Source organism: Corvus brachyrhynchos, unplaced genomic scaffold (genome assembly GCF_000691975.1).
Source record: "Corvus brachyrhynchos isolate BGI_N302 unplaced genomic scaffold, ASM69197v1 scaffold23, whole genome shotgun sequence".
In the NCBI taxonomy this organism is placed as follows: domain Eukaryota; kingdom Metazoa; phylum Chordata; class Aves; order Passeriformes; family Corvidae; genus Corvus; species Corvus brachyrhynchos.
The window spans coordinates 754,366-779,416 of NW_008238983.1; the positions used below are offsets into that span (position 1 = coordinate 754,366).

The 25,051-nt window shown below is 39.1% G+C and overlaps 1 protein-coding gene across 2 annotated transcripts in view; it reads left to right on the forward strand.

Moving 5' to 3' along the window:
• Nucleotides 1-25,051, forward strand: part of DROSHA (drosha ribonuclease III) — a 75,756-nt gene that overhangs the window by 42,317 nt on the left and 8,388 nt on the right. For both annotated transcript variants that reach the window (XM_008637177.2, XM_017738725.1), the window contains exons 18-29: nucleotides 527-665; nucleotides 1,344-1,404; nucleotides 3,360-3,419; nucleotides 5,351-5,450; nucleotides 7,956-8,058; nucleotides 11,044-11,114; nucleotides 12,190-12,234; nucleotides 15,010-15,167; nucleotides 19,191-19,296; nucleotides 22,840-22,981; nucleotides 23,952-24,034; nucleotides 24,148-24,251. In XM_008637177.2, the coding sequence (XP_008635399.1) occupies nucleotides 527-665; nucleotides 1,344-1,404; nucleotides 3,360-3,419; nucleotides 5,351-5,450; nucleotides 7,956-8,058; nucleotides 11,044-11,114; nucleotides 12,190-12,234; nucleotides 15,010-15,167; nucleotides 19,191-19,296; nucleotides 22,840-22,981; nucleotides 23,952-24,034; nucleotides 24,148-24,251 (1,172 nt within the window). The remainder of the gene's footprint in view (nucleotides 1-526; nucleotides 666-1,343; nucleotides 1,405-3,359; nucleotides 3,420-5,350; nucleotides 5,451-7,955; nucleotides 8,059-11,043; nucleotides 11,115-12,189; nucleotides 12,235-15,009; nucleotides 15,168-19,190; nucleotides 19,297-22,839; nucleotides 22,982-23,951; nucleotides 24,035-24,147; nucleotides 24,252-25,051) is intronic.

The window sequence follows — 25,051 nt, forward strand, 5'->3', positions numbered from 1 at the left end:
AGTTCTTCTGTGATTAACTCTCCCAGGAATAATATACTTGTTGTTTCATTTTTTGAGCTAGGAAAGTTCTATAGAGATTTAAATAATGTAAATATGGATGGTTGAGAAGCTCTTCTAGTTGCTTATATTTTTAATATGAATATTTATAGTTCGGTGTTAGAGTGAGTATATTTTTAAATAAGTAAATGTATTGAAATCAGGTCAGCAAAGCTGGTAAGCGAGTCTTAGGGCAAATTGACTGTTCATGCTTTTTCTCTTCTAAACTAATTTTTCTTTAAAGAAAAAAATGTTGAAAGTTAATTAGTTAAACTGATGATTGGGCATAAATGTTCCTTCTTTCTAACATCTGAAATAGTTCACCCTACATTTAAATTGCTGGAACCAAGTTTCTGATTGACTACATCACTTTGTAACCTTTTTTCAAACTGAAAAATAGCTACAGTAGCTACCAGTCTAAGATAATGTTTTTCTTTCATTTGCAAAAATGTCTAACACTTTTTTTTTCCCTGTATGTGTTACACTATAGCTTGCCATGACTCACCCAAGCCATCATCTAAATTTTGGGATGAATCCGGATCATGCCAGAAATTCCTTATCCAACTGTGGGATTCGACAGCCCAAGTATGGAGATAGAAAAGTCCACCATATACACATGAGAAAGAAAGGTATGCTACTTACATCACTAATGTTTTTCACTTACCTGACACTTAATCAGTAAGAACACCCTCTGTTCCATTATCATCTCCTTGGCCATTGTTCTTTTGAGAGATGCCTTCAGTAGAGAATTTCAGTAATTATATGCAGACACCAATGAGATCTTTCTAAAAGACTGGATTTTGCAAAGTAGTCAATAAGTAAAGAGCTGAGAACAAGCAAGGGTAATAAATGGGAGGATGTATTTTCTTAGATTCTTGGCAAGTACTGTTTTCTTAATTTGCTGCTCAACATGGTGAGCAAACTGGAATATATTTTGTAAAAATGTCTTCTTACTAATGTGAACATGTGGTCTGTGCTGCAAAATACTCCTCACCCCTTTAAAGTATATTCAGTGTTAATGAAGTAAATTGTTTATTGCTTATGTAATGTTTGGAATGTCCTTTTCCTGCAAAGGTGGTATTTATCTGGCTCCCTGAATGCAAAAATTCAATACTGTTGTAATGGGACTGTGATCGGTTAGGCAGAGAGCATCAGTGAGGATTATACTTGGTGTAATAAACCCTGTAAATAACAGGATAATCTTGTGTATGGCAATTATAAAGTAACATTTTGAGTAATTGTTTTCTACATTTATTCAAAGTGAATTAGTGGCTGTTTACTTAATAGTGCATTGTTTATGTTTCTAGGGATAAACACCCTGATAAATATTATGTCCCGTTTGGGACAGGATGATCCAGCTCCTTCCAGGTAATGAAAATAGTTGTTTGCCAGTAGGGAAGCTGCTGCAGAGGGAGATATTTAATAGAAACAACCAACTTACTGTCAGCAACAGCTTTGGCAAATAGTTGAAATGAAAAGTCATTTTGAATTGACTTTTATATTATGAAGGTGTGCTGAACCTCCATTAGCAGTGGCATAGTAAATGTTTGGTCATGCCTGCAGAAAATGTCTGAGGAAGGTTTTAACAGATAATTCTATCATTTTTGTTGATCCCTGAAATGAGGAGGACTAAAAGGCTACCTTTTTGCTTTCTGCAGAATAAAAAATAAGAGTTGCTGTTGTTGTTGTTATCAGTGCTATAAATTGGATTCTTCATCACATTTTCTCACACTAGTACCTTCCTGCCATGGCACCTTGTTAACAGGAGTGTGGTGCTGAGCATGGGCTTTGCTGATTTACTGTTCCAATTTAAAGACAGATGCAAAACCTATTAATGTTGTCATGCAATAGTCCTTAAATGACCACTAAGAATTCTGTGCATATAAATATAGTTTAAGATGTGGTTTATAGCCACAGGCACCATATTTAGCTAAAGTTGAATAAACAAAGCTCACAAGACTAATGCAGGAAACAGTTGCATGTGAAATATCTTAAATGCATGGACTAGATGGCAGTGTATATTTTAGTTAGCTAGTGCTGTAGCTGGACCTTTCAAGAGCCATCATTTCGGAAGAAGCTCAGGAATAGGAGAAATTGAGTTATTGTTAAATAATTATTGCATAAATTATTGTTGCACTGTTCCCTAAATGCTGTTTCACCTAGACCATGCCCTTTTCTCTTCAAGCTTATTTGAGTCCTCCTAAAATGACATGACTTAAGGCTAAATTGCATTAATTCTTGTGAAATAACACAAAATTTCTGTCCCATTTCAGAGAGGTGTGTGTTTTCAGTTATGTTGCTACACAGAGTTGTTGTAGATTTGCTCACACGTTATTGTTTTACACAGCAGAGGTACTTGAATTCTTTCAGCCCATAACAAAGGACTACTATTTCAGAAATTACACTAATTATGTAGTTGTTGGGGGAGTGAAAATTACAATAAAATCTGCCCAACACTTGACAAGGATCTTCTGGGTAAAAAAAAAAGAAAAAGAAAAAAAATCTTGCGGCATTAGCCTTGATTCTGTTACAATCATGTGTGAAATCAAAAATGGTGCTGCTTACTTGCTTTGATTTATAGAGCAGAAATTTGTATGTATCCAAAGACAAGCTCACATTCTTTTTCAGCTGCTTGCCCTTTTAGTCCTTTGAATATAAGCAGGCAGACAGCCTGAAGGAAATGAAACTTTATGCAAAACAAAGGTAAATCAGGACCAGCAATGAAAGAAAACAGAGGAAATAAAAGATGCTAATAATTTAATGGCATGTTTGGATGCATCTGCTTGTATAGCCATTTTTTTTCTTTTGAGCTCAGAGGACATTACAGAAAACAAGGCATTTAAAGGTGCTATGAAAAATACAAGTTCTTACTCCCTCTGCCGTACCAGCGATCTACTGCAGGGTTGTCCTGCCCTGCAGGTGGTTGATGTTAATTAGGTAGAGCTCCCTAGTTTCATGGACAAGGCTCAGGACAGGCTGTTTCTTTCAATCACCTGGTGCCCTCTGATGGACAGAGAAACCCGACTTCAGTGCCAGGCAGCAGTCCTGTTTCCTTTTCCCATTTTGTGAAGCTTGTGACAATAGCTCTGAACAGAACATACGGAAATTTCAAAGGTGGTGGTGTCAGTCCTGAGTTTCACAATTCACATACTTGTTACTCTGTTTTGGAAAGGATTGTAACCCAGAGAGGGTGGGGGAGGCTGCAAAAATGACTGTTATATCTGATTAGCAGTCAACTCTGATTTTTTCCATTTTAATTGTATTGTGTAAATAACCAGCATGTGTTACTTAGGTTATGGTGAACTTTAAAATGCCTTTTTCAGGATTAACCACAATGAGCGTTTAGAATTTCTGGGAGATGCTGTGGTGGAGTTCTTAACAAGGTAAATGGGGAATTCTTCAACAATTCTCACCTTTGTATGTTATTATTATCATGTTGTGTTTATTGAACTTTTCAGTGTCTACTTTGACTGTGTATGTTTGCAGTCCTGCCTGATACTTAGACCTGCACACCTGCCCACAACTCTCTTGAAAATTTTTTCAGTGATGATGATAAAACAAGAAAGATTACAAAATAAAAAGCTAGAATTTCTGTTTCGTGAAGTGCTATTTTAAATTGATTTGGGTTAGAGATTATTCAGCTACAGAGAAGTTGAACTTCGTACTCTTTTTTTAAAGGAGAGATATTTTTCTTAGCATGCCATTTTGTTTCCATGGGTTCTTTCTCTCTAGTTGCAAGGGAGAAGCATTTATGGGTACTGTTGAATGTGTTGCAGTTCTTCTATTTCCAGTTATTAGGGCTGTAGCTTTCCTAACAGCTTAAATAGTTAAGCACAAATGTAATTTACTCAAAAGTAATCAAAAAACCCCATGCTTCATCAAAAATTGCTCCAGTTCTGGCCTGAGTATTCTGAAATCAGTGAGCAATACAGGCATATAATTAGGTATCTCTGTTGTTCTACTTACCTGAGTAGTAGAGGCAAACAGGTTGCACAATATAAAGATTATAATCTATTTTCAGCTGCTTTGTTCTACTGTTTTTAAAAGTATGTTTGTTTACTGTTAATTTGATCTTTAAGCCAGTTTGTTATATGAACAACAAAACTGACTTAATATCTCTGTTCTCTACTAGCCATTAGCTATGTGATATTAAAAACTATTAGCCTATAAAGGTCTCCGCTGCCCTTAAAACTCATGGCCTTTTCTCTCATACAACAGTACAGGCTGATAAGATGGAAGATCTGATGATTAAAATGTCTTGCATTTTTCATTGTCATTGTTCATCAGCCATCAGTTCACTTTCTGAGCTAACTTTTGTCTCAATTCAGAAAAAAAATGAACTCCATTTCTGTTCAATAGAGCATGTAAGCACCTATTTAAGTGTGATTTTTTTTATCCTCTCTTAACTTCAGGTGTCTGCTGTTGTGAATTATGATGCTTGATTAGATTGCCTCTAAGTTTTATAGCAGTTTTTGTCCTTAAATAATCTTGCATCCGTTTGCATTTTCCTCCCTGTATACTGGGTTAATAAAGTATTATAATAATTAGTGCCAGAGAGTGCCTTAATTGTGGAATGTTAAAAACCCTCTCTGTGTTAACTTTTTTCAACATGAGTTAGATATGAAGGTATCCAAAATTATTTATTCATTAGTCAAATCTTGATTGGATCAGTGAATTACTTGTTTTGTTTTGTTTCTCTTTTATGAAGTACATTGCTAGCATGATGACAAATACCATTAAAGGCTGTTAAAGCCTGTGATTTTTACTTTTTTTTTTTTTGTGGTTTGTGGTATAATGACTTCACACATTTGATAAATAGAGGCTGTTGAGTTCTGTTCTGTTCTTTGTTTTCATTAGCGTCTGTTAAAGTACTTTAAGAAACTTGTATAAACAGATGGATATCCTGTTGGCAGCTGCATGACATGAAAGCACTGTGTACCTGCAGCACGGAGTTTCTCAAGGCTGAGGCTTCCCTTGTGCTTTATTCCTCAGCATCCTCTAGGTGTCAGCTGTGCTGAACCTTGTGCTGGTGATAGACAGAAGCCTGAGATGAGGGAGCTGTGGCAGGGATTTAGACATTATGTGCTGCCCAGTAGAGAAACAGCACTCTTCCTCCTCTGCTGCCAGTGTTGGATAGGATTGGGCACTGTTTGAATTGTTTGTATCTTTACCTTACTTCAAGCTGAGTTCCACTTTGGCAAGGGACCCATATTACCCACTAGGGTCTGAGGGAAAGGCACAGCTCTCTAGAGGTGCATGTGGTTCATCTTTAATCAAATGCTGACAGCATCTGATTCACTTTTTGTTTTGCCAGTGTCCACTTATACTACCTGTTTCCCACTCTGGAGGAAGGAGGATTAGCTACGTACCGCACTGCCATCGTACAGAACCAACACCTGGCCATGCTGGCTAAGGTACAGCTCTGTATGTCTCTGTGTTTGACATCCATGGGTAGAGTACTATGAGTGTCTGGACTGCTTCTTGAGGGAGCTGCCTGCTTTGAACATCAGTTTCTTTGCTGTGTTTTCTGTTCAAGATTTGGGATGCAGGAACCCTTTTCAGTTTGAAAGTAGATTTTAAAGATAAAGGAGAATTCAGTGTTTTCTCTAAAGCATGCTTTTGGGAAAAATGATTTTTGCAGGCATAAAAATAAGTTTATAGCCTGTGTTGAAGGTGTGCCTATACTTGCCTTTAATTTGCACAAGTAATGAAGCTGATAGTAGAACTTTAGTGAAGGAAAGGAATCAAACTGGTTGTTTATAAGAGGACTTTCTGATAGAATATCTAGGGAGAACTTGGCAACAGGAAGTAGAAAAAATGGGGAGGGGGGAGGAATTTTATCTGCTCCATAAACTATGCAGTCATTTTCAGGTCCACTGTAGACTGTCAGAGTAGTCAGAAGTATGTTAACCAGGGTTTTGGAGAAGAGTTATGTTATCTCATAGGAAAAATTGAGATGCCTTAGAATTTTATTTCATTTAGTTCTGTGAATGACAGAGCTTTTTATATTCCTATATATGATACTGGTGAAAGTTGATTAAATCTCTATTCATAAGTAGATAGGTATTGCCTTACTCATTCTTGATTTTGTTAGCTTTTTTTTTAAAGAAACAGTCTGAGACTTACTGTAATTGATTATGCTACACATGTGCACTCACTGTCCACTGTGTACTGCTGATAGTTTTCAAGTTGCTCTTTTAATCTCCCCTCTCTGTAATCACACAGTGCCTTAAACAAGCATATCCAATCTTGAGATTTTGGCAAATCTGCAGGATTTCTAACATGTCATCTTTTTGCTCATCTCTGAGGAGAGGCATAGGGTAGGCAGTGAACACAATAATTTTCTTCCACATCTTTCTTTAGTAATTTAGATAAGCATGAATTGATTGAAACATTTCATATTGGGGCTTTGTTTACAAATATGGTACTGCCTGACATTTGAATTCATGGTACTATTTTTAAACCTGCATCAGGAAAGCTCATACATTCTTCAAGGCTGTTCACAGCCTTTATCATTGTACAAGGACAAATCTAAAAAATTTTTATTGCAATATTTTAAAAACTGTATTTATATTAGATACAACTGTAAATATTAGATATCTGTATATTCCCAATTTTCCAACCTGCCCTTTGTTCCTCTCGTGTCTTATATGATGTTCCTGATTTCATACCCTGCAGTGTCATGTTGCATTCAATTTACTTAATATAATTCTCATCTTCTCAACATCTCTTGAACTTGGGGAATGCTGTTAATAAATGAGGATCAAATGATGAGTAAAGAAGTTTAAATTTTATATAAAAAAATTAATGTTCTGCTCTAATGTTGACTTTAGCAAGTGCTCACTGTGCATTATAAAGTATGATGGAACATTGTAAGTGGTAATTCACTGTTCTGGAGCAGTGAACAGGCTGCCATTCATTGAAAATGGAAGACTCTTTTTGACAATTGAAACATGTCTAAATCATACACCTCAAACAACTTAGTCTCCAGCTTTACCTCTTAAATCTGGGAGGATGAAGTTGAAAGTTAACAAGAAATTAATCAGTAGAAACTTACACCCAGCTGGGAAGAGCCTGTTCTCATACAAACTTTGCAAGATGCACAAATCTCTTCTTTAAAAATCCCAATAATGGTTTTGTGTCAAAAAGATGAATATGTAAAGAGAATCTAGTAGCTCTTGCCTGCATTTCTATAGCAGAATTATCATATATTATAGAAAATATCTGACTTACTACCTGAGATTCTGACTGGCAAGCAGAACTATAGTTCAGGCAACAGATGAATGTTAATGATGCACTTTTGAAAGGAAGAAAGAAGCTAGGTGGCACTGCAGATTAAAATATTAGCCTTCTCTTGCAGTGCCCAGAGGCACCTGTTGATGGTCTCAGAGGAAAAACCCAGATGTTCAGTGGACTGTGTCTTCCATAGTTCCTATTCCTCACTGTTCTGCTTTAGCTTCTTCTTGTAGGCAAGGTCTTTTTCCTCAGCATTAACTCCCCTCCCTTAGAATGTCCTTTTGATATCTCTGAAGGCTAATCACATGAGGACAAACTACCAGCAAGAGACACAATGCATTGCACTGTCTAGTCAGTATCAGGCTATTTTTCTGTCATGCCCTTGGACCTTCTCTTGAACTCATTCTTAAAACTTACCAGTAATGTTTTGATCTGGCTTCCTTTGACATTTTGGTTTGATAATTCTAGCTTTTTATGGTATAACATTCTAGTTGCTTACCGCTGATAAACATAGGAAATTTTTTAATTTTAGCCTGTGTCTGAACTGAAACTATGGGGAAAAGCTTCATAGTTCCTTCAGACCCAGTAGCTGCATGATAACAGTGTAACTGAACTTTAGTGACTAAACTGGTACTCTTGTACTTCTAAAGCCATGGTTTTATCTCTTTCTACATATTTTGCAGAAGCTGGAACTAGAACGATTCATGCTTTATGCTCATGGTCCAGACCTTTGCAGGGAGTCAGATCTCCGTCATGCCATGGCCAACTGCTTTGAAGCCCTCATAGGTAAAGTGCTTGTATTTGTGTGTGCAGACAGTTATGCTTTGTACAGGTCTGTGTGCCGTGTTGACTGTGATGGAAGAGATGCAGGCCTGTTGAGTAGTGCTAGTACAAGCAGGCAATAGTAAAGCTTCTTACATCATCTTTGTCTCTTCCTCTCTCCTGCACATATGCCATGAGTATAAACACAATGAGTGTGTAGTACTAGCATGAAAATCTCATCTTCCATATCCTGGCTCCCACACACTGAAGATTAAGCCATTTCATGTCACTGCAGAACTCCACCTCTCCTCTGCCAGCATGGCCTGATGCCTGCCCCATGTCTGACGGGAGGAGTTCAGTCACCGTGGCCTGGCAGAAGATGAGCAGGTTCACTGCTTCCAGTGGTGCTTGAACAGACCTGCAACCTCAGCCCTGAATTTTAAGCTGCAGCTTTCTTTCTGAGTGCACCAGGCACTCCCAGCTGAGGCACCAGACTACTTCCTCTGTGCCCTGCTAGCCTTCTGTGAATTTGCAAAGTAAATACCTTTTACTCTTTGCATTTTTCTTACAAGTAAATAGCATGGCAATATACCATGGCTGGTGTAATAAAGCTACCCTCTAGCTGAGGGTGAAGGAGAATTGTGTCAAATTTGCTGTTGGCCACTAAGATGCTGATTAGTGACTGGCTGCACTGGTCTATAGGTTTATGTAGCAGAAGAAATCAGGGCCTGACCACAGTTATCAAGCAGGAGGGTAGAAATCTCATTGGTTAAATCTGCACAAGCTCTGTTTTAAATAGTGTATTTTTATGAACCTTTACTTGTTTGAGTACATGAAGCAAGCTTAATCTCACCTGTTTGACTTCATATTCATCCAAATGTACTGTACAAGTTACTAGCTATGGGAATGGTTTAGACCTGATGCAGATCTTTATGTACTATACAAGCTCCTAAAGCATTTTGTCCTGCTTTGAAAAATAGATCATAGTTGGCTTAGATGTCAACAGTTCTGTGCATTCTGCCTTGGGCCAGATTGCATTTCCTCTTATCAAGAAATAAAGAGTTTTCTTTTTAACTCTGTTTTGCTTTCCATGAGCGCTTTGATCTTCAATTTAAAAATAAAAAGCAAACAGAAGAGGAACACTAGATCTGTATCTGTGTCTTTGTTCGTAGGCTTCAGCTTGTCTTGGATATAGTGATGAGAACTGTTTGGCAAGCACTGAGATTGCTGAGAGAGCAGGCTTCTTGTTTAACCTCCAATACAAAGTTGTTCAGCAAGTTAATTGAGCAATAAGATTTTGTCAGTGCTATAGCTAAAATCTGGGAGCTTGTTAAGGGACTATAAAAGTATGTGTGGGGTCTGGAACTCCTACTTGAGGCTCTTTTACGAAGTATTGTGCTTCATCACAAAGTCACTGTGATGAAATTAAAAAACAGAAGTATGAGCAGGCTGCCTAGGACTTGTTTGAAATTCTGTCCTCGCATAACGTTCCTCTGTGAGATCAGTCTTATAAACCCCCAAACTGTTCTCCAAAGAAAGTAGTTGACCTAGTGAGGAATCAAAAGGAAAGGGGAAGGGAAAGTCAAGACAAATCATGGTCTTCCTGTGTGTGGGAACATGCACTCCCTTTCTCTGTGTTCTTGATGTAGCTGTATATTCCAATTGCTTTTATGCTTACAATAACAAGTGTGAGATTTTCAGAAGCCGTTCTGTAAAGCATATTAAAGGATGAAATGTTGAAGTGCCTGTGAAGATACAGAGTATATAGGATACACCCAAAAATACAATACATTAACACAAGTTTTGCAGAGCTTGTTACTGATGGAAATGTGGAGAGGGTTAGTGAGGGCTGTGTGTGCAGTTCAAAAAAAGAAAATACTATAATCTCCAGAAACTGAGACATGCAGAGATGCCGTTTCCAGTTCAGGCAATAAATTACTGTGATACTGGGAAGACCTTGAGCTTTGCAATAGTCTTGACACATCGTTTATATGCAGAGTGTAATCTTGTTGGAAGTATGGAATAAGTGGCAATTATGTGCTGGTTATTGAAATGTAATTCGTGGGTTTCCCTATCTGCAGATGTTGTTGTTGTGGCTTCTCCCCAGCCAGCAGCCAAGCCCCATGCAGCCACTCACTCGCTCCTCCACTAGAGGGATTGGGGAGAGAATTGGAAGAGGAAAAGCTGGAAGAGTCAGGGGTTGAGATAAAGACAGTTTCACAGGGAAAGCAAAAGCTGTGCACGCAAGCAAAGCAAAACAAGAAATCACTTCACTGCTTCCCATGGGCAGGCAGCTGTTCAGCCATCTCCAGGAGAGCTGGGCCCTGTCACACATAACGGTGACTTGGGAAGACATCACCATCACTCCAAACGTCACTCCCTTCCTCCTTCTTACCTGTGATTTATAAACTGAGTATGATGTCATACAGTCTGGAATATCCCTTTGGTCAGTTTGGGTCACCTGTCCCAGCTGTGTCTCCTCCCAACCTCCCAAGCACTCCTAGTCTCCCCACCAGTGTGGCAGTAGGAAAGGCAGAAGAGGCTCTGTGTAAGCCCTGCTCAGGAATAACAAAATCATCTCTGTATGATCAACCCCATGTTCAGCACAAATTGAAAACATAGCCCTGTACTAGTCACTGTGAAGAAAATTAACTCTACCCCTGCTGAAACCAGCACAATTGTATAGTTAGCTCTTTACTGGAAAGTACTTTTGGAAATACATTGCATCTAGGTTAATTTGCTAGTTTAAACTTTGCTCTTTGGATGTATAATTTTCTATCACCGATATAATTATTTCAGGTTTTTCTTTGCATTTTATGGTTGTTGATTTATGTTGGTGTTTAATGTGCTTTAAATTTCTCAAAAAATAGGTGTTGCTACAGAAAGCATGCTTTTAAAAATGAGTGTGTTGGAGATGAAGAAGTCCAAGATCTTTGACTGTCCTGTGCTTAGTAATTTTCTAAGTACTAATTGCATATTGACCTTTGACATATTGGTCCCCTCATGTAGGAGCTGTTTATCTAGAGGGAAGCCTAGAAGAAGCAAAACAATTATTTGGACGTTTGCTCTTCAATGAAAAGGTATTTATGTACTTACATGATTTGATTTCCAGTTCAAAAACAACTTGATATTCTTTCTTTTCCCTTGTTTTACTTAAGGATCACAGATGGACAGAAATACTACACCTGTTGTATGTAGTTCCTGAATTGAACTAGGACAGCAAGCTGAATTAGGACAGCAAGCTGTACTGATTCAGGCAAACACGGTGTTTTCTCAGGTGTGCTGTGGGTTGCTTGGCTTAGGTAGGGAAGGGTGGGTGGCGTGGGAAACCTGACAGCTTCAATTCAAAGTGCTGCTCTGAAAACAGAAATGGTACTGCAGGTCCAGGCATCAGGCTCTGAGGGAATGATGCACATGTAGAGCAACTACTCCTGTTTTATCAGTTAAATCATGCTACTCTAAAAGCTTTAAACATATATTTGGGAATAAAAAGGAGGGCGCTTCATTCAGCATTTACCCAATTGCACAACTGAAGTGTGCAGGAATGGATCAGGCTGTATCTCAGGTGGCTGTTGGTTACAACATGTGCTGTATAAAGGTGAAGGGAAGTACCCACTGCTGGGACAGCACACATGACAGTGGTGAGAGGATGAATTCTGTAGTATTTTCCTTCCTCTGAGTCTCTGAAATAACAAAACTTTTTAGAAATAGAAGTGTTGAAAGCCTATTGTAACTCAGTGTTTATTTGCTGCTCGGTGGCTGTAGTGAAGGAAGCCTTTATGAAACAGAAGAAAATAAGTGGGTTTTTTTTTTTCTTTTTCAGTCCTTGCCTTTGGAGAAGTCAAACTTGCTACTGAAGAGTACTTGCAAATAAAGTTAGTCCTGAGGCTTAAGCAAATCTTTTTATTCTTCAACCACTTATGTGGTTCAAGGATTTTTCCACCTCTTTGACACAAGCTAATTGGGAGAACTACAGGCAGTTTGAACAGCAAAGACACGATTTTAAAAATTAGTTTGCCAGCACTATTGAATTTGCAATAAGCAGAGTCAGCATCTGAAATAGTTCAGTATTTCAAGTAATGACATTTTATTTAGTACTGTGGAATTTGTTAAATGACTCCCTTGAGCATTAAAAGCATCTCTCAATGTTTGCAGGACCTGCGGGATGTATGGCTTAATTATCCACTACATCCACTCCAAGTAAGTGATCCCTTTCTGTAATAAATTTCACAGTTCTGTTTTATTTTCAGGGATGCTTTTCCATAGGTTTCTATTGTGGTGACATCTCAGAAATTGTGCTAAAGACTAGCCAAAGGAATATATGTATGTTTTCCTTTGTGTTTGGTTTGTGATTTGTTTGTTTGGTTTTTTTAAAGAAGTAGTGAGTTTCTGCCTCTCTGAGAATTAGTCATTCACCTTTCCTTGGCTCATGTATGTTATATAACTGTGCCTATACAATAAATCCAATGAGAGGTAACATTTTGACAGCTTCTTGGTTATCTTCTCTAAGCTGGGAGAAAAAGGTGCAAAAACAATCTATGTACATATTTTCTTAACGTGGAATTGGGGCTGAAACCTTAATAGTAGGAAGGCACATTAATTGAATGCCGTAAGAGTTTTGATTTGATTCCGTTTTGATTGTGTGTGTGCATGCCCGTGCAATGGTAGTGTGGTTGTTTCAGTGATTCCAGTAATTTTTAATACCACATAAACATTAAAATTATGAAGGTGTCTGAAGGCTAATGTATACCTCCTGTATCAAAGGATACAAATTCACAAGTTGTCAGTTTATGAGGCTAGAAGTTGGGAGATTGATTTCCCAATCCATTCTCCCTGACTGAATTCTGGGGCAGACGTAGAGCAAGTTGCAGAGCCTCTCTGCACTGTAGCTCCTTGTCTTCAGTGCAAGCAGGAGTGTTCATAAACAGCAGTGAGTGCATAACCAAAATCTTCAGCAACAAATCAGTGCATGTGAAGAATTTTTACAATCACATCCCTCTGAGTGTAAATACTAAAGGTCTTAATAGGAAGATAAGTTTTTGAGATTCAGCACCAGCTATGCTGCATGGTGGCACAAGCTCCAAAGAAGATTGTTCTTATTCTGAATTTCTTTCTTTTCTCTTACTTTATTTTAACCTTTTCATCTCTGCTTTCACAAAGATGACTTCCACTCTGCTTAGAGATTAGCAACAGTCAGTGTATGAAACTTACAATTTCTTACTACTACCTTAACTTGTGTGATGAAAATTACTCTCTTCCATACCCCAAAACCATCCTAGGTGGTTTTGCCAGTAGGTGAAACACAGGCAGTTCAGGCTGGCCTTTGGGCACAGCTAGCCTGAAAAATGGCATTTTAAAAATTACTAAAAGTCACTGGAACAATATACCAAATGACATCCCAATTAATAAAAAAAATCTCTGAGTAAGATAACAGAGTTACAGACCTTTAGCTCTGTGTATTTGTCAGTAGCAAAGTCTGTCGGAATGGTTCTGAAAAAATAATTAGTGGTCATCTGGATACATATGGACTCTTTAGAAAGAGTCAACAGGTAAAGACTACTGCCTTACAAACGAATAGGAAATTTCAGGAGACAAAAAAGTATGTGATAATGCAGATGATACTGTCTGCTGGGTTTCCTGAGAGGCTGTTGAAAAGACAGTGAGGAAAGGCTTTTAAAATTTTTGTCTTTTTCTTAATAAGCAGTAAAAAATAAGTAACTCCAGTAAGAACTGTCAGTCCCTACAAGATTTAAAGGAATGGCTGAAATATAAGAAATGGAGGATAGGAGTGAAATGACCGCATCTTGCAAGGAATGGTGATCACTGGCAGATTTCCCTCGGGATCTTTGCTAAAGTACAGGCTGTTCTCATTGACAGCCTAGGGAAGAGGATGAGCAGTGAGGTGGCAGTTTGTTGACAATACCAAATTGTTCCAGGTAGCAGGGACAACAGCAGACTGAAGAATTGCATTCTGGTTGTGAGAACATAAGGGTGACTCACTGTGGAGTTTAAAAAAGCAGAAGAAATTCTGTGTAGGTAAATAGAAAGGGCTGTGCACAAGGAAGCAAAAAGCAGTCTCAGCTCTACATGCAGCTGAACTCCAAAATGACGAATACCACGCAAGTGTGGGATTTTGGTGCAAGGGTATTGTAGCTCTATGAAAATGGAACTGAAGGCTCAGTACAGAAAAAAGACAAATTGAATGTAATCAACTAATAGAAAAGGGGCAGACAACAAACCAGAAATTATCTCAATGCCAGTTTAAAAAGCTGTGGCTATTCTTACTTTCTTTTAGGCATCTTCTTCTGGATAATTCCTCCTCTAAGTCATTGCTATACCAAAGAGATGCTCAGAATGGCTGGAGGAAATGCTTAAGCCATTTCCCAGCTCCACAAAGGCATTTAACAGTGTCACCACATCAAGGACATCAGACAAGAAACTGATAAGAAAAGATACTGACCCAAAGCAATAATTTTAATTTTCTTGTGTTAGTGTGCCCTTTTGAATTTCATATACAAAGTACTTTTTTTTTATTTTTGATGCTGAAGGAAAGTGGGAGAAATTGATTTGGGTTTTGTCTCATCTTGACATGCTGTCAGTCTGCCAGCCCTATTCCAATAATTTTTGAGTCTGTTGCTCAGTTGCAAACAATATGATAATGTTAGAAAATGCAGAAATGTACAATTGTACATGTTTTGTGAAAGTTTGTATTATATGCTCTCCACATCTAGAGACATGTAAGTGATCTGTTTAAATGCCTCAGCTGTTAAAAAAGCATACATCAGAGCTCATCTCTTCTTTGAGTGGTAATTATCCAAGACCAAAAGGCAGAGGAAACTTGGTTTTCTCAGTTCAGCTGTCCACAGAACTTGTTAATTGTATTCTTTGCCCTTGATTTAGAGATGGCTTGCTTTTCTCTGAAAATTTCTGCAGCAGTCTGAGTTGGTCATTACTTGCACTTCATTTTTCTTGCAGCTGCAGGAGTCCAATACTGACAGGCAACTCATTGAGACCTCTCCAGTTCTTCAAAAGCTTACGGAGTTTGAGGAGGCAATTGGAGTCATCTTTACTCATGTTCGGCTTCTAGCACGTGCGTTCACTCTGAGAACAGTGGGCTTTAACCATTTGACTCTGTGAGTACATAGCAAGAGTCCTCATGTAGCTCTGTTGGCTGTCCTGTTAGAGCATTCCAGATTGCCTTGTTTGTAAACAAGCTAGATTACATCTGTTTCCTGGAAGAGAATAGAGCAGCTGTGTTCACAAGCCCGCCTGGCTCGGTATGCCACCTCTGGCAGTAGGAAGTAGCAAATACCTTGGGAAAGACTGTAGAAGGTGTTGGAGACCTATCCTGTTTATTTTGAACTTTCTGCATCACTGATATTTCTACATCACTCCTGAGACAGTAGCAAAACATACCTGGGAGGTACATTTGGGCAGAGAAAAGAAGTAAAATTACACTCTTTGGTCCAAGCACAGCCCTTGTGTTCTGTTGCTTGCAAAGCTGCCAGGCCCTATTTTCAAGGAAACAGTATTACAGAATATGCCGAGTTGGAAGGGACCCATCAAGATCGTCAAGTCCAACTCCTGACCCTGCACAGGACACCCCAGGAATCACACCATGTTCCTGAGAGTGTTGTCCACACACTTTCTGAACTCAGACAGGCTTGGTGCTGTGACCACTTCCCTGGGGAGCCTTTCCAGTGTTAAACCACCCTCTGGGTGAAAAACTTCTTCCTAATATCTAACCTAAACCTCCCCTGACTCAGCTTCTTGCTGTTTCCTTGAGCCCTTTCTCTGATTATGAAAGTGAAGAGATTGGTACCTGCCTCTCCACTTCCCTCTGCAATGAGGTCTCCCCTCAGTCTCCTCCAGGCTGATCAGACCAAGTAACCTCAGCTGCTCCTTGTACGGCTTCCCCTCCAGACCTTTCACCATCGCCGTTGCCCGCCTTTGGACACTCTCTAAGAGCTTAAAGTCATCTTTATATTGTGGCACCCAAAACTGCCCCCAGCACTCGAGGTGAGGCCGCCCCAGTGCAGAGCAGAGCGGGACAATCCCCTGCCTTGCCCAGCTGGCAGTGCTGTGCCTCATGCTCCCGTAGGACATGGCTGGCCCTCCTGGCCTGCCGGAAAACCCCGACTCATAAGTAACTCCAGTAAGAACTGTCAGTCCCTACAAGATTTAAAGGAATGGCTGAAATATAAGAAATGGAGGATAGGAGTGAAATGACCGCATCTTGCAAGGAATGGTGATCACTGGCAGATTTCCCTCGGGATCTTTGCTAAAGTACAGGCTGTTCTCATTGACAGCCTAGGGAAGAGGATGAGCAGTGAGGTGGCAGTTTGTTGACAATACCAAATTGTTCCAGGTAGCAGGGACAACAGCAGACTGAAGAATTGCATTCTGGTTGTGAGAACATAAGGGTGACTCACTGTGGAGTTTAAAAAAGCAGAAGAAATTCTGTGTAGGTAAATAGAAAGGGCTGTGCACAAGGAAGCAAAAAGCAGTCTCAGCTCTACATGCAGCTGAACTCCAAAATGACGAATACCACGCAAGTGTGGGATTTTGGTGCAAGGGTATTGTAGCTCTATGAAAATGGAACTGAAGGCTCAGTACAGAAAAAAGACAAATTGAATGTAATCAACTAATAGAAAAGGGGCAGACAACAAACCAGAAATTATCTCAATGCCAGTTTAAAAAGCTGTGGCTATTCTTACTTTCTTTTAGGCATCTTCTTCTGGATAATTCCTCCTCTAAGTCATTGCTATACCAAAGAGATGCTCAGAATGGCTGGAGGAAATGCTTAAGCCATTTCCCAGCTCCACAAAGGCATTTAACAGTGTCACCACATCAAGGACATCAGACAAGAAACTGATAAGAAAAGATACTGACCCAAAGCAATAATTTTAATTTTCTTGTGTTAGTGTGCCCTTTTGAATTTCATATACAAAGTACTTTTTTTTTATTTTTGATGCTGAAGGAAAGTGGGAGAAATTGATTTGGGTTTTGTCTCATCTTGACATGCTGTCAGTCTGCCAGCCCTATTCCAATAATTTTTGAGTCTGTTGCTCAGTTGCAAACAATATGATAATGTTAGAAAATGCAGAAATGTACAATTGTACATGTTTTGTGAAAGTTTGTATTATATGCTCTCCACATCTAGAGACATGTAAGTGATCTGTTTAAATGCCTCAGCTGTTAAAAAAGCATACATCAGAGCTCATCTCTTCTTTGAGTGGTAATTATCCAAGACCAAAAGGCAGAGGAAACTTGGTTTTCTCAGTTCAGCTGTCCACAGAACTTGTTAATTGTATTCTTTGCCCTTGATTTAGAGATGGCTTGCTTTTCTCTGAAAATTTCTGCAGCAGTCTGAGTTGGTCATTACTTGCACTTCATTTTTCTTGCAGCTGCAGGAGTCCAATACTGACAGGCAACTCATTGAGACCTCTCCAGTTCTTCAAAAGCTTACGGAGTTTGAGGAGGCAATTGGAGTCATCTTTACTCATGTTCGGCTTCTAGCACGTGCGTTCACTCTGAGAACAGTGGGCTTTAACCATTTGACTCTGTGAGTACATAGCAAGAGTCCTCATGTAGCTCTGTTGGCTGTCCTGTTAGAGCATTCCAGATTGCCTTGTTTGTAAACAAGCTAGATTACATCTGTTTCCTGGAAGAGAATAGAGCAGCTGTGTTCACAAGCCCGCCTGGCTCGGTATGCCACCTCTGGCAGTAGGAAGTAGCAAATACCTTGGGAAAGACTGTAGAAGGTGTTGGAGACCTATCCTGTTTATTTTGAACTTTCTGCATCACTGATATTTCTACATCACTCCTGAGACAGTAGCAAAACATACCTGGGAGGTACATTTGGGCAGAGAAAAGAAGTAAAATTACACTCTTTGGTCCAAGCACAGCCCTTGTGTTCTGTTGCTTGCAAAGCTGCCAGGCCCTATTTTCAAGGAAACAGTATTACAGAATATGCCGAGTTGGAAGGGACCCATCAAGATCGTCAAGTCCAACTCCTGACCCTGCACAGGACACCCCAGGAATCACACCATGTTCCTGAGAGTGTTGTCCACACACTTTCTGAACTCAGACAGGCTTGGTGCTGTGACCACTTCCCTGGGGAGCCTTTCCAGTGTTAAACCACCCTCTGGGTGAAAAACTTCTTCCTAATATCTAACCTAAACCTCCCCTGACTCAGCTTCTTGCTGTTTCCTTGAGCCCTTTCTCTGATTATGAAAGTGAAGAGATTGGTACCTGCCTCTCCACTTCCCTCTGCAATGAGGTCTCCCCTCAGTCTCCTCCAGGCTGATCAGACCAAGTAACCTCAGCTGCTCCTTGTACGGCTTCCCCTCCAGACCTTTCACCATCGCCGTTGCCCGCCTTTGGACACTCTCTAAGAGCTTAAAGTCATCTTTATATTGTGGCACCCAAAACTGCCCCCAGCACTCGAGGTGAGGCCGCCCCAGTGCAGAGCAGAGCGGGACAATCCCCTGCCTTGCCCAGCTGGCGATGCTGTGCCTGATGCACCCCCAGGACAGGGCTGCCCCTCCTGGCTGCCCGGGCACTGCTGACTCATGTTCAGCTTGCCATCAACCAGGACATCCAGGTCCATTTCCACAGTGCTTCTCTCCAGCCTCTCATTCCCCACTCTGTACACACAACCTGGGTTGCCTTGTCCCAGATAGAGAATCTGGCACTTGCCCTTGTTAAACTTCGTATCAGTGGTTACCCTCTCCAGGATCTTGTATGAGTTTAAACCCTGATCCTTTTCTTTCTTGTGAATGGGCAGACATTTTCCTCTATTGAAGTTCTTGTGTTCATTAGCTCACTTTCTTAAAACAAGTTTGAGATTTGTCCCATTACAGATGTGATGTCAACTGCTCTTCTTCATTTAGTCTGTGATCTGTGATCTAATGATTGCATTTATTTGTAGCTATCCCGATTTGCTTTTTGCCTGTAAGTTGGTGTTACTACAGTAATGAGCTGTGTTTTCATCTCACCTGATTAACACTGAAAAATTGTCTTAAATGTGTTTGGAAATGAGCAAGGCTCACTTTCAGATCACTCTTCCTTTTAATTTGTGTGTGCATGCTGGTTTTGGTTTTTTCCTCACTGAGTGCTTATTGATTTTGCTGCATTGATGTCTCATTTTTCAGAGGCCACAACCAGAGGATGGAATTCCTAGGTGACTCCATAATGCAGTTGGTAGCCACAGAGTATTTATTCATACATTTCCCCGATCATCATGAGGGGCACTTAACGGTGAGACTGCCATCAATCATATTCTCCATAAGGGCAAGAGTGGGATGGAGACTGAAATTATCGGAACAGCTAGTGAATTATTCTGAGTTTGATTAATAAAAGAAGCCTCAGCAACCACTGCTCTTAATAAGGCTTTGTTAATTTTAAGTCATGAGCACTGCAATGAATAGAAAATGGTGATTTATGAGCCCACTGCAATAATTTCTGTTCAGTCTGTGAAAAGGATCAAAATTTTAAAGATGTCAGCGATGAAATGGAGGGCTAAGACTAGTTCTTGTTTAAAGATGGGTGTCTTAATTTATTTAAATAGATGTATCACGTGACTTTTTTTTATTCCTGACTTCTAGTCTGTTGAACTTGCATACAGGCAGAGTTATACATACTGATAAAAAGTTTTTACAATTTATTTTGGTCTGGTTTTCCTCTTGTCTTCTATCTGGAGCTCCTATGGTAGCTTTTGAATTTAGCTTTACTGTAGTTATAGTCATCTCTTAATTGCTATAGCCCTTTAGCCTCTCTTACCTGGACTTTGCACAACTCAATTTGGGGATCTTTCACCAATTTACAGTAGTTTAAACACAGCATGGTAGTATATGTAGTTTTTTCTTGATTGATTCATTTATTCCTGCATCTGGACAGTTGTGGCTTTGTTTGCAAGTAACAAATTTTCTTGGGCTTACTAAATTGTTTTAGTTTACTTGAACAACGAAGCAATACGTGTATCAGGAATGTGAGTTGAGTTTTCTAGTTAAAGTTAGGAAGCAGCCTAATTTTAGGGTGGTTTCCTCAGATTAATAAAGGGATGGCAATGCTAAGTCTCTAGCAGGCAATGTGTTATCAAGAACATGATTCTTAAAACTTTTGGGTTAAAGCTTTTTACAAGAAAAAAAAGTACATGCTGTGACTAAAAGTAACTTGAATTTTTCTTCACCATTTATTAAGTCTCAGTTGCATTTGTATGGATTCTTCTGCACAATTCAGGAGACAGGAGATAAAGCCTGGTGGGGTTTTTTGCTTTCTACATGACTTCTAAGAATGTAGCCATCTGTGGTGTTAAAAGATAACTCTTGCAAGAACTGTTTGGCCAGGAGGATATGAAATGTTGCTGTTAATGGCTATAAATACTCAGAACAATGATTAGAATGTCTTTGTGTTGCTTAATGTAATGATTAGTGAGTTGGAAAGTACAAGTTGCACACTTCAGTTTTCAGGCAAAACTGCGAAGCTCGAGTGGAGTGGATGCTGAAAACATTTAAAGGTACGAAGAAGTAGGCAATGCCCAAAATAAAATTTGGACTCTGGAGATGTACATGTAGAGAAAAAAAAATTATCTTAAAATGTTTTTAAATTTGAGGACAAATGAAATGAGACATGTGAGAAAGGAGACTGATAAAGTGGAATCTGAAGAGAAACAGCAAAAACACTAAGCTCTTTCTCATGTCATCTGGGAACATACTTAAATTTGAAGTAATAGTAGAACATCAACTAAATGGTGTCTGGTGTGTTGAGGGCAATTTTGGTCAAGGATTCCACTTGACTGGCAAGGCAGTGGCTTCCCAGTGTGGAGTGATTGCTTGTGGAGAGATGTCTGCAAATTAACTGTATTTAAGAAAAAGAAAGGAGCACATAGTCTCATCTACATACTTGGAGATAGCTAAATAATGTTCCAAAAAGGAAATTGACATTTTGTTGAATGTTAGAAGATACAGCTTCTCCAGTACTGGATTATGGATACATTCTTCTGGTACAGTCATGAGTAGTAGTATGTTGGGTGAAGATGGAAGAATCAGAAGAAAAACTGCTTTGTAATTAGAGTCAAGCTCCAGTTGAGCATATCATGTGTCACAGCGTCTGCAGTGATGCAGGCTGTGTGTTACCAGAGTAGAGACTAACTCTAAAAAAGCTGCTGGAAAGGCACAGGGGCTGTGTCTTCTCTGTATCATTAATGGGAACTTAATTTCTTGCCAGATCACACTTGTAGAGAGTAAGTTGATAACCACAGTGCTAAAAGGATAGCTGGGGTTTTTTTTTCCATCTGTAATTCACTGGGTAGTGTATATGTTGCTCTTTGTTTTATGATACTACTAATCCTGATTATGGATCCCATCAAAATAAATGGTCTGCAAACACAACAGAAGAAATCCTCCTTCTTCCATTACAAGGAGCAGATTTTTGTCATGGGACACTGCAGTGCTGTCTCATAGGTCACATATTAGGGTACTGTACTTAGGGTACTTAGGATATTGTTGGGGAAAGTATAGTTTATTTATCTTAAGGACTTCAAAGAATTTTGAAAAGGAACAAGTAGAAAATGGGTTTAGGCAAAGGTTATGGAGGGGAGGCAGGTAATAATGCTATCTGCAGTCTGCCTAGTTTATGAAGATCAGGTTGTGAGTATCTGCTTCATGCATCTTTGACAAACAAATTATGAACATACTGTTCTTTATTTATCTGTTGTGAGAGATGAAGTATCAAGTGCAGCAAATAAATCTTGATTTTTCATAAGCTCAGTTGACGTGCTGGGGCCATGTAGCATAAACTTGGATCTAATAAGCTGAGCAGATGTGATATGGAAGACAAAGAAAGAAGAAAATGTGTGTGCAGCGTCTCAACTCTAGATTGCACATAAACAGGGGAAAAAAGAGACATTCTTCACTTCTCACTCTTACCTCCTATAGTAGCTCTAACTTCTTTAATGCTGTTCCATTTAAAGCAAAAACGCAAACAGGAAAAAAGCTGACCTTGCCAAAGGTTCAGAAATTCCCCCTAGAATTCCAAATACTCCTTTAAGCTGTGTGGGATTATATCTTTGGTAGAGCTCTATGTTTTAGTAATATGCCTGGAGCCAAGGTTAAGTATTTTGGGGGACACACTGTCATATAAGGAACATGTTAGGGCAGATCCTTGTCAGGGATGCATTGGCTCAGCTGTGCTGCCTTCTAGCAGAGCACATAGTACATACAGGCTGTCCTACTGAGTATTTTTTTCTCTGGCCAAAGGAATGGAGCAGCGTCCTCATCTGCTAGCTCTGAAACAATGAATTATCTTGATTTAATGTATATTTGTTTTAGTCACCACCTATTTATTTATTATTTGGTGGATACTGGGGACTGTTCCATAGACTCCAGGATATGGTTTATTTATACTTTACATGGGAAAATATATGCACCTGTGTATTACTTAAACGAGAAAACTGCAGACTAGCTGAGAAAGTACAGGACTCGTGAAGAGATGGTACGTTCTGGCAAAGAAGCTACAAACCAGCATTTTACATGCATGACACATATATTGAGAAGTAATGTGTCCATAGACTAAGTAAAGACTGGTGAGAAGAATTGAAACAAAAAGAAAAATCACCAGAAGGAAGAATGACAGAGTGTGTGTTTATATAAATCACTTCAGATGTCCTGAAACAAAATGTCAGTAAACTGAGAGAAGTGAGAAACCTCAAGGATAAAAGTAATTTTTCTCCCCAGCTCTCCTACAGTTTGTAGTTTGTTATTGATAATTGTTACTATGGAATGGAACTTCTTTCTTTTGCAGCTGTTGAGAAGTTCTTTGGTGAACAACAGGACACAGGCCAAGGTGGCAGAAGAGCTGGGTATGCAAGAGTTTGCCATCACTAATGACAAGACTAAAAGACCTGTAACTCTTCGAACTAAGACTTTGGCTGATCTCTTGGAATGTGAGTTAATTTGGTTATAATAACTTAGTACTTAATGACTTCCTTTTCCTTGGGGCTTGTTTAAGAAAGCCATTAGAAATCCCCTAAATCACTATTAAAAATGTATGTTCAGGTTTCTAAATGAATTATGCCTATACCTCTGAAAAGCCAGGTTTTTGAAGACTAGCCTAGATTTTTGAAGTTTGTATGAAAGCATGAAGGAGGCATAATTGCAGATAGAAAGTTGAAGGCTTGGAAATTGAGGGGTCATGATGACCAGGTCAAAAGCATGTCTTCAAAGTTAAAGCTTATACTCTGAGTTGAGCTATTTAACAGCAGTTTCAGTATTTAATTAATATGTTCTTGACACTGTTGGAAGACAAAGTAGTTCCTTCAGCAGGTGAATATTTCTGTGGGTAATTTGTCTGCATTTTGGGAGGCTTTAAAATGGTCACTCCAGAAGAGGGAAGGCTACATAGAAATGAAATTATTTTTAGTCCATTTTTGGAAGTTTGTGCTACCTTCTTTCCAAAGAAAGTGGAAACAGTGATAAATATTCTGCAGAAAAGTTTATCCCTATCTTGTGTATTTTGATGTATTTTGCAAGCCATTCTGACCACTGGGGTTTTGCAAAATCCTGTAAGCAAATGGAAATAGCACACAAACAGGAGTGATTTATATCTAAATTATTTTATGGTACCCAGTAGTGATTTATCTGTAAGTATTCATGGTCTCCTGGTTAAAATGTGAGATTAGGAGCAGAGTGTTTTTTCTAGCACCTGAAATGACTGGGTGGATTTGGGTAAATCACTTAATCTCTTGGTCAACTTGATTTTTTTTCTCCTGAGTGTGCAGGATAATACCCTCACCAGATCACTGCTCTGAAATGTAATCGAATATGGCTTTAAAGTACTCAGAGATACTTGTTTCTAGAAGTGCAAGCCAATAATGTTCTCCTTGGATGAGTGACAGTACCTTTTTTCCCCCACAGCCTTTATTGCTGCCCTGTACATTGATAAAGATTTGGAATACGTTCACACTTTCATGAATGTTTGCTTTTTTCCACGGCTAAAGGTAAGATCAGTCAGTTTCCTACTTTCCTGGCACTGTGTTTTAACATATTGTTGCATTTGAGACTCTTACTGCAATCTCTCAATCATAAAAGCATCTTTGTGGACTTCCTACAGGAGTTTATTTTAAATCAAGATTGGAATGATCCTAAATCTCAGCTTCAGCAGTGCTGCTTGACTCTCAGGACAGAAGGAAAAGAGCCGGACATTCCTCTTTACAAGTAAGAACAGGCATCTTACAGATACCAGCTAATTATAAATCTTCCTGGTACATGGAGCCAGATGTGATCACTCACCCTACGTTTTTCCCATCCTTTGTTTTTATTGTCGTTATCCAAGCCCTCTAGTCTCTCTTTGAAGTTGGAAAATACTGAAACCAGTGTTTTCTAAGGCTTAGGTGTTTTAAGCCATTACAAGGAAGAGTAAATAAGCGTTTTACCTTTGTAAGGGAAAAATACAGGTTTTATTTTGGAGTGGAGTATTTAATTGGCGTAATTTTATATTTGTTTTTCTTTTAATGTAAGGAATGGCAGTATTAAATGAAATGAGTTAAACAAATAGCTGGTTTTTTATGAGATCAAGATATCTCTATTCTATTCTTAGTAACAGATGGAGTTTCTTGACATTATTATGCGAACATAAAAGTCCCTTGTGTTACACCACCCAATTGTAGGCACTGTTTCTCATGCACGGTCAGGCACTGAAGGGCAGCACAAGTTTTGGACATTTTTATTGTGCAGTTCAGCTCACAAATGTTCCCCTTTACAATGACAAATAGCTCAGGGCAGTGAACCTTTTAACTTGTACACCTCAGTTGGATACCTGAAGCTGGATGGATAGATTTCCCTTTTTGCTTTCAGTTGCTAAATAGTGTAGTAGGTGCTTCAAAGAGATAATAAATAATAAACCTTAAGCTGTATATTGCATCTATATCCATTCAGTAATGTAGGAAAGGGTGCAATGTTAGCCCCCAAAAGAGGAGATAAAGCTGTGAAAGTTCAAGGCTTGTGTTGTTGGGATT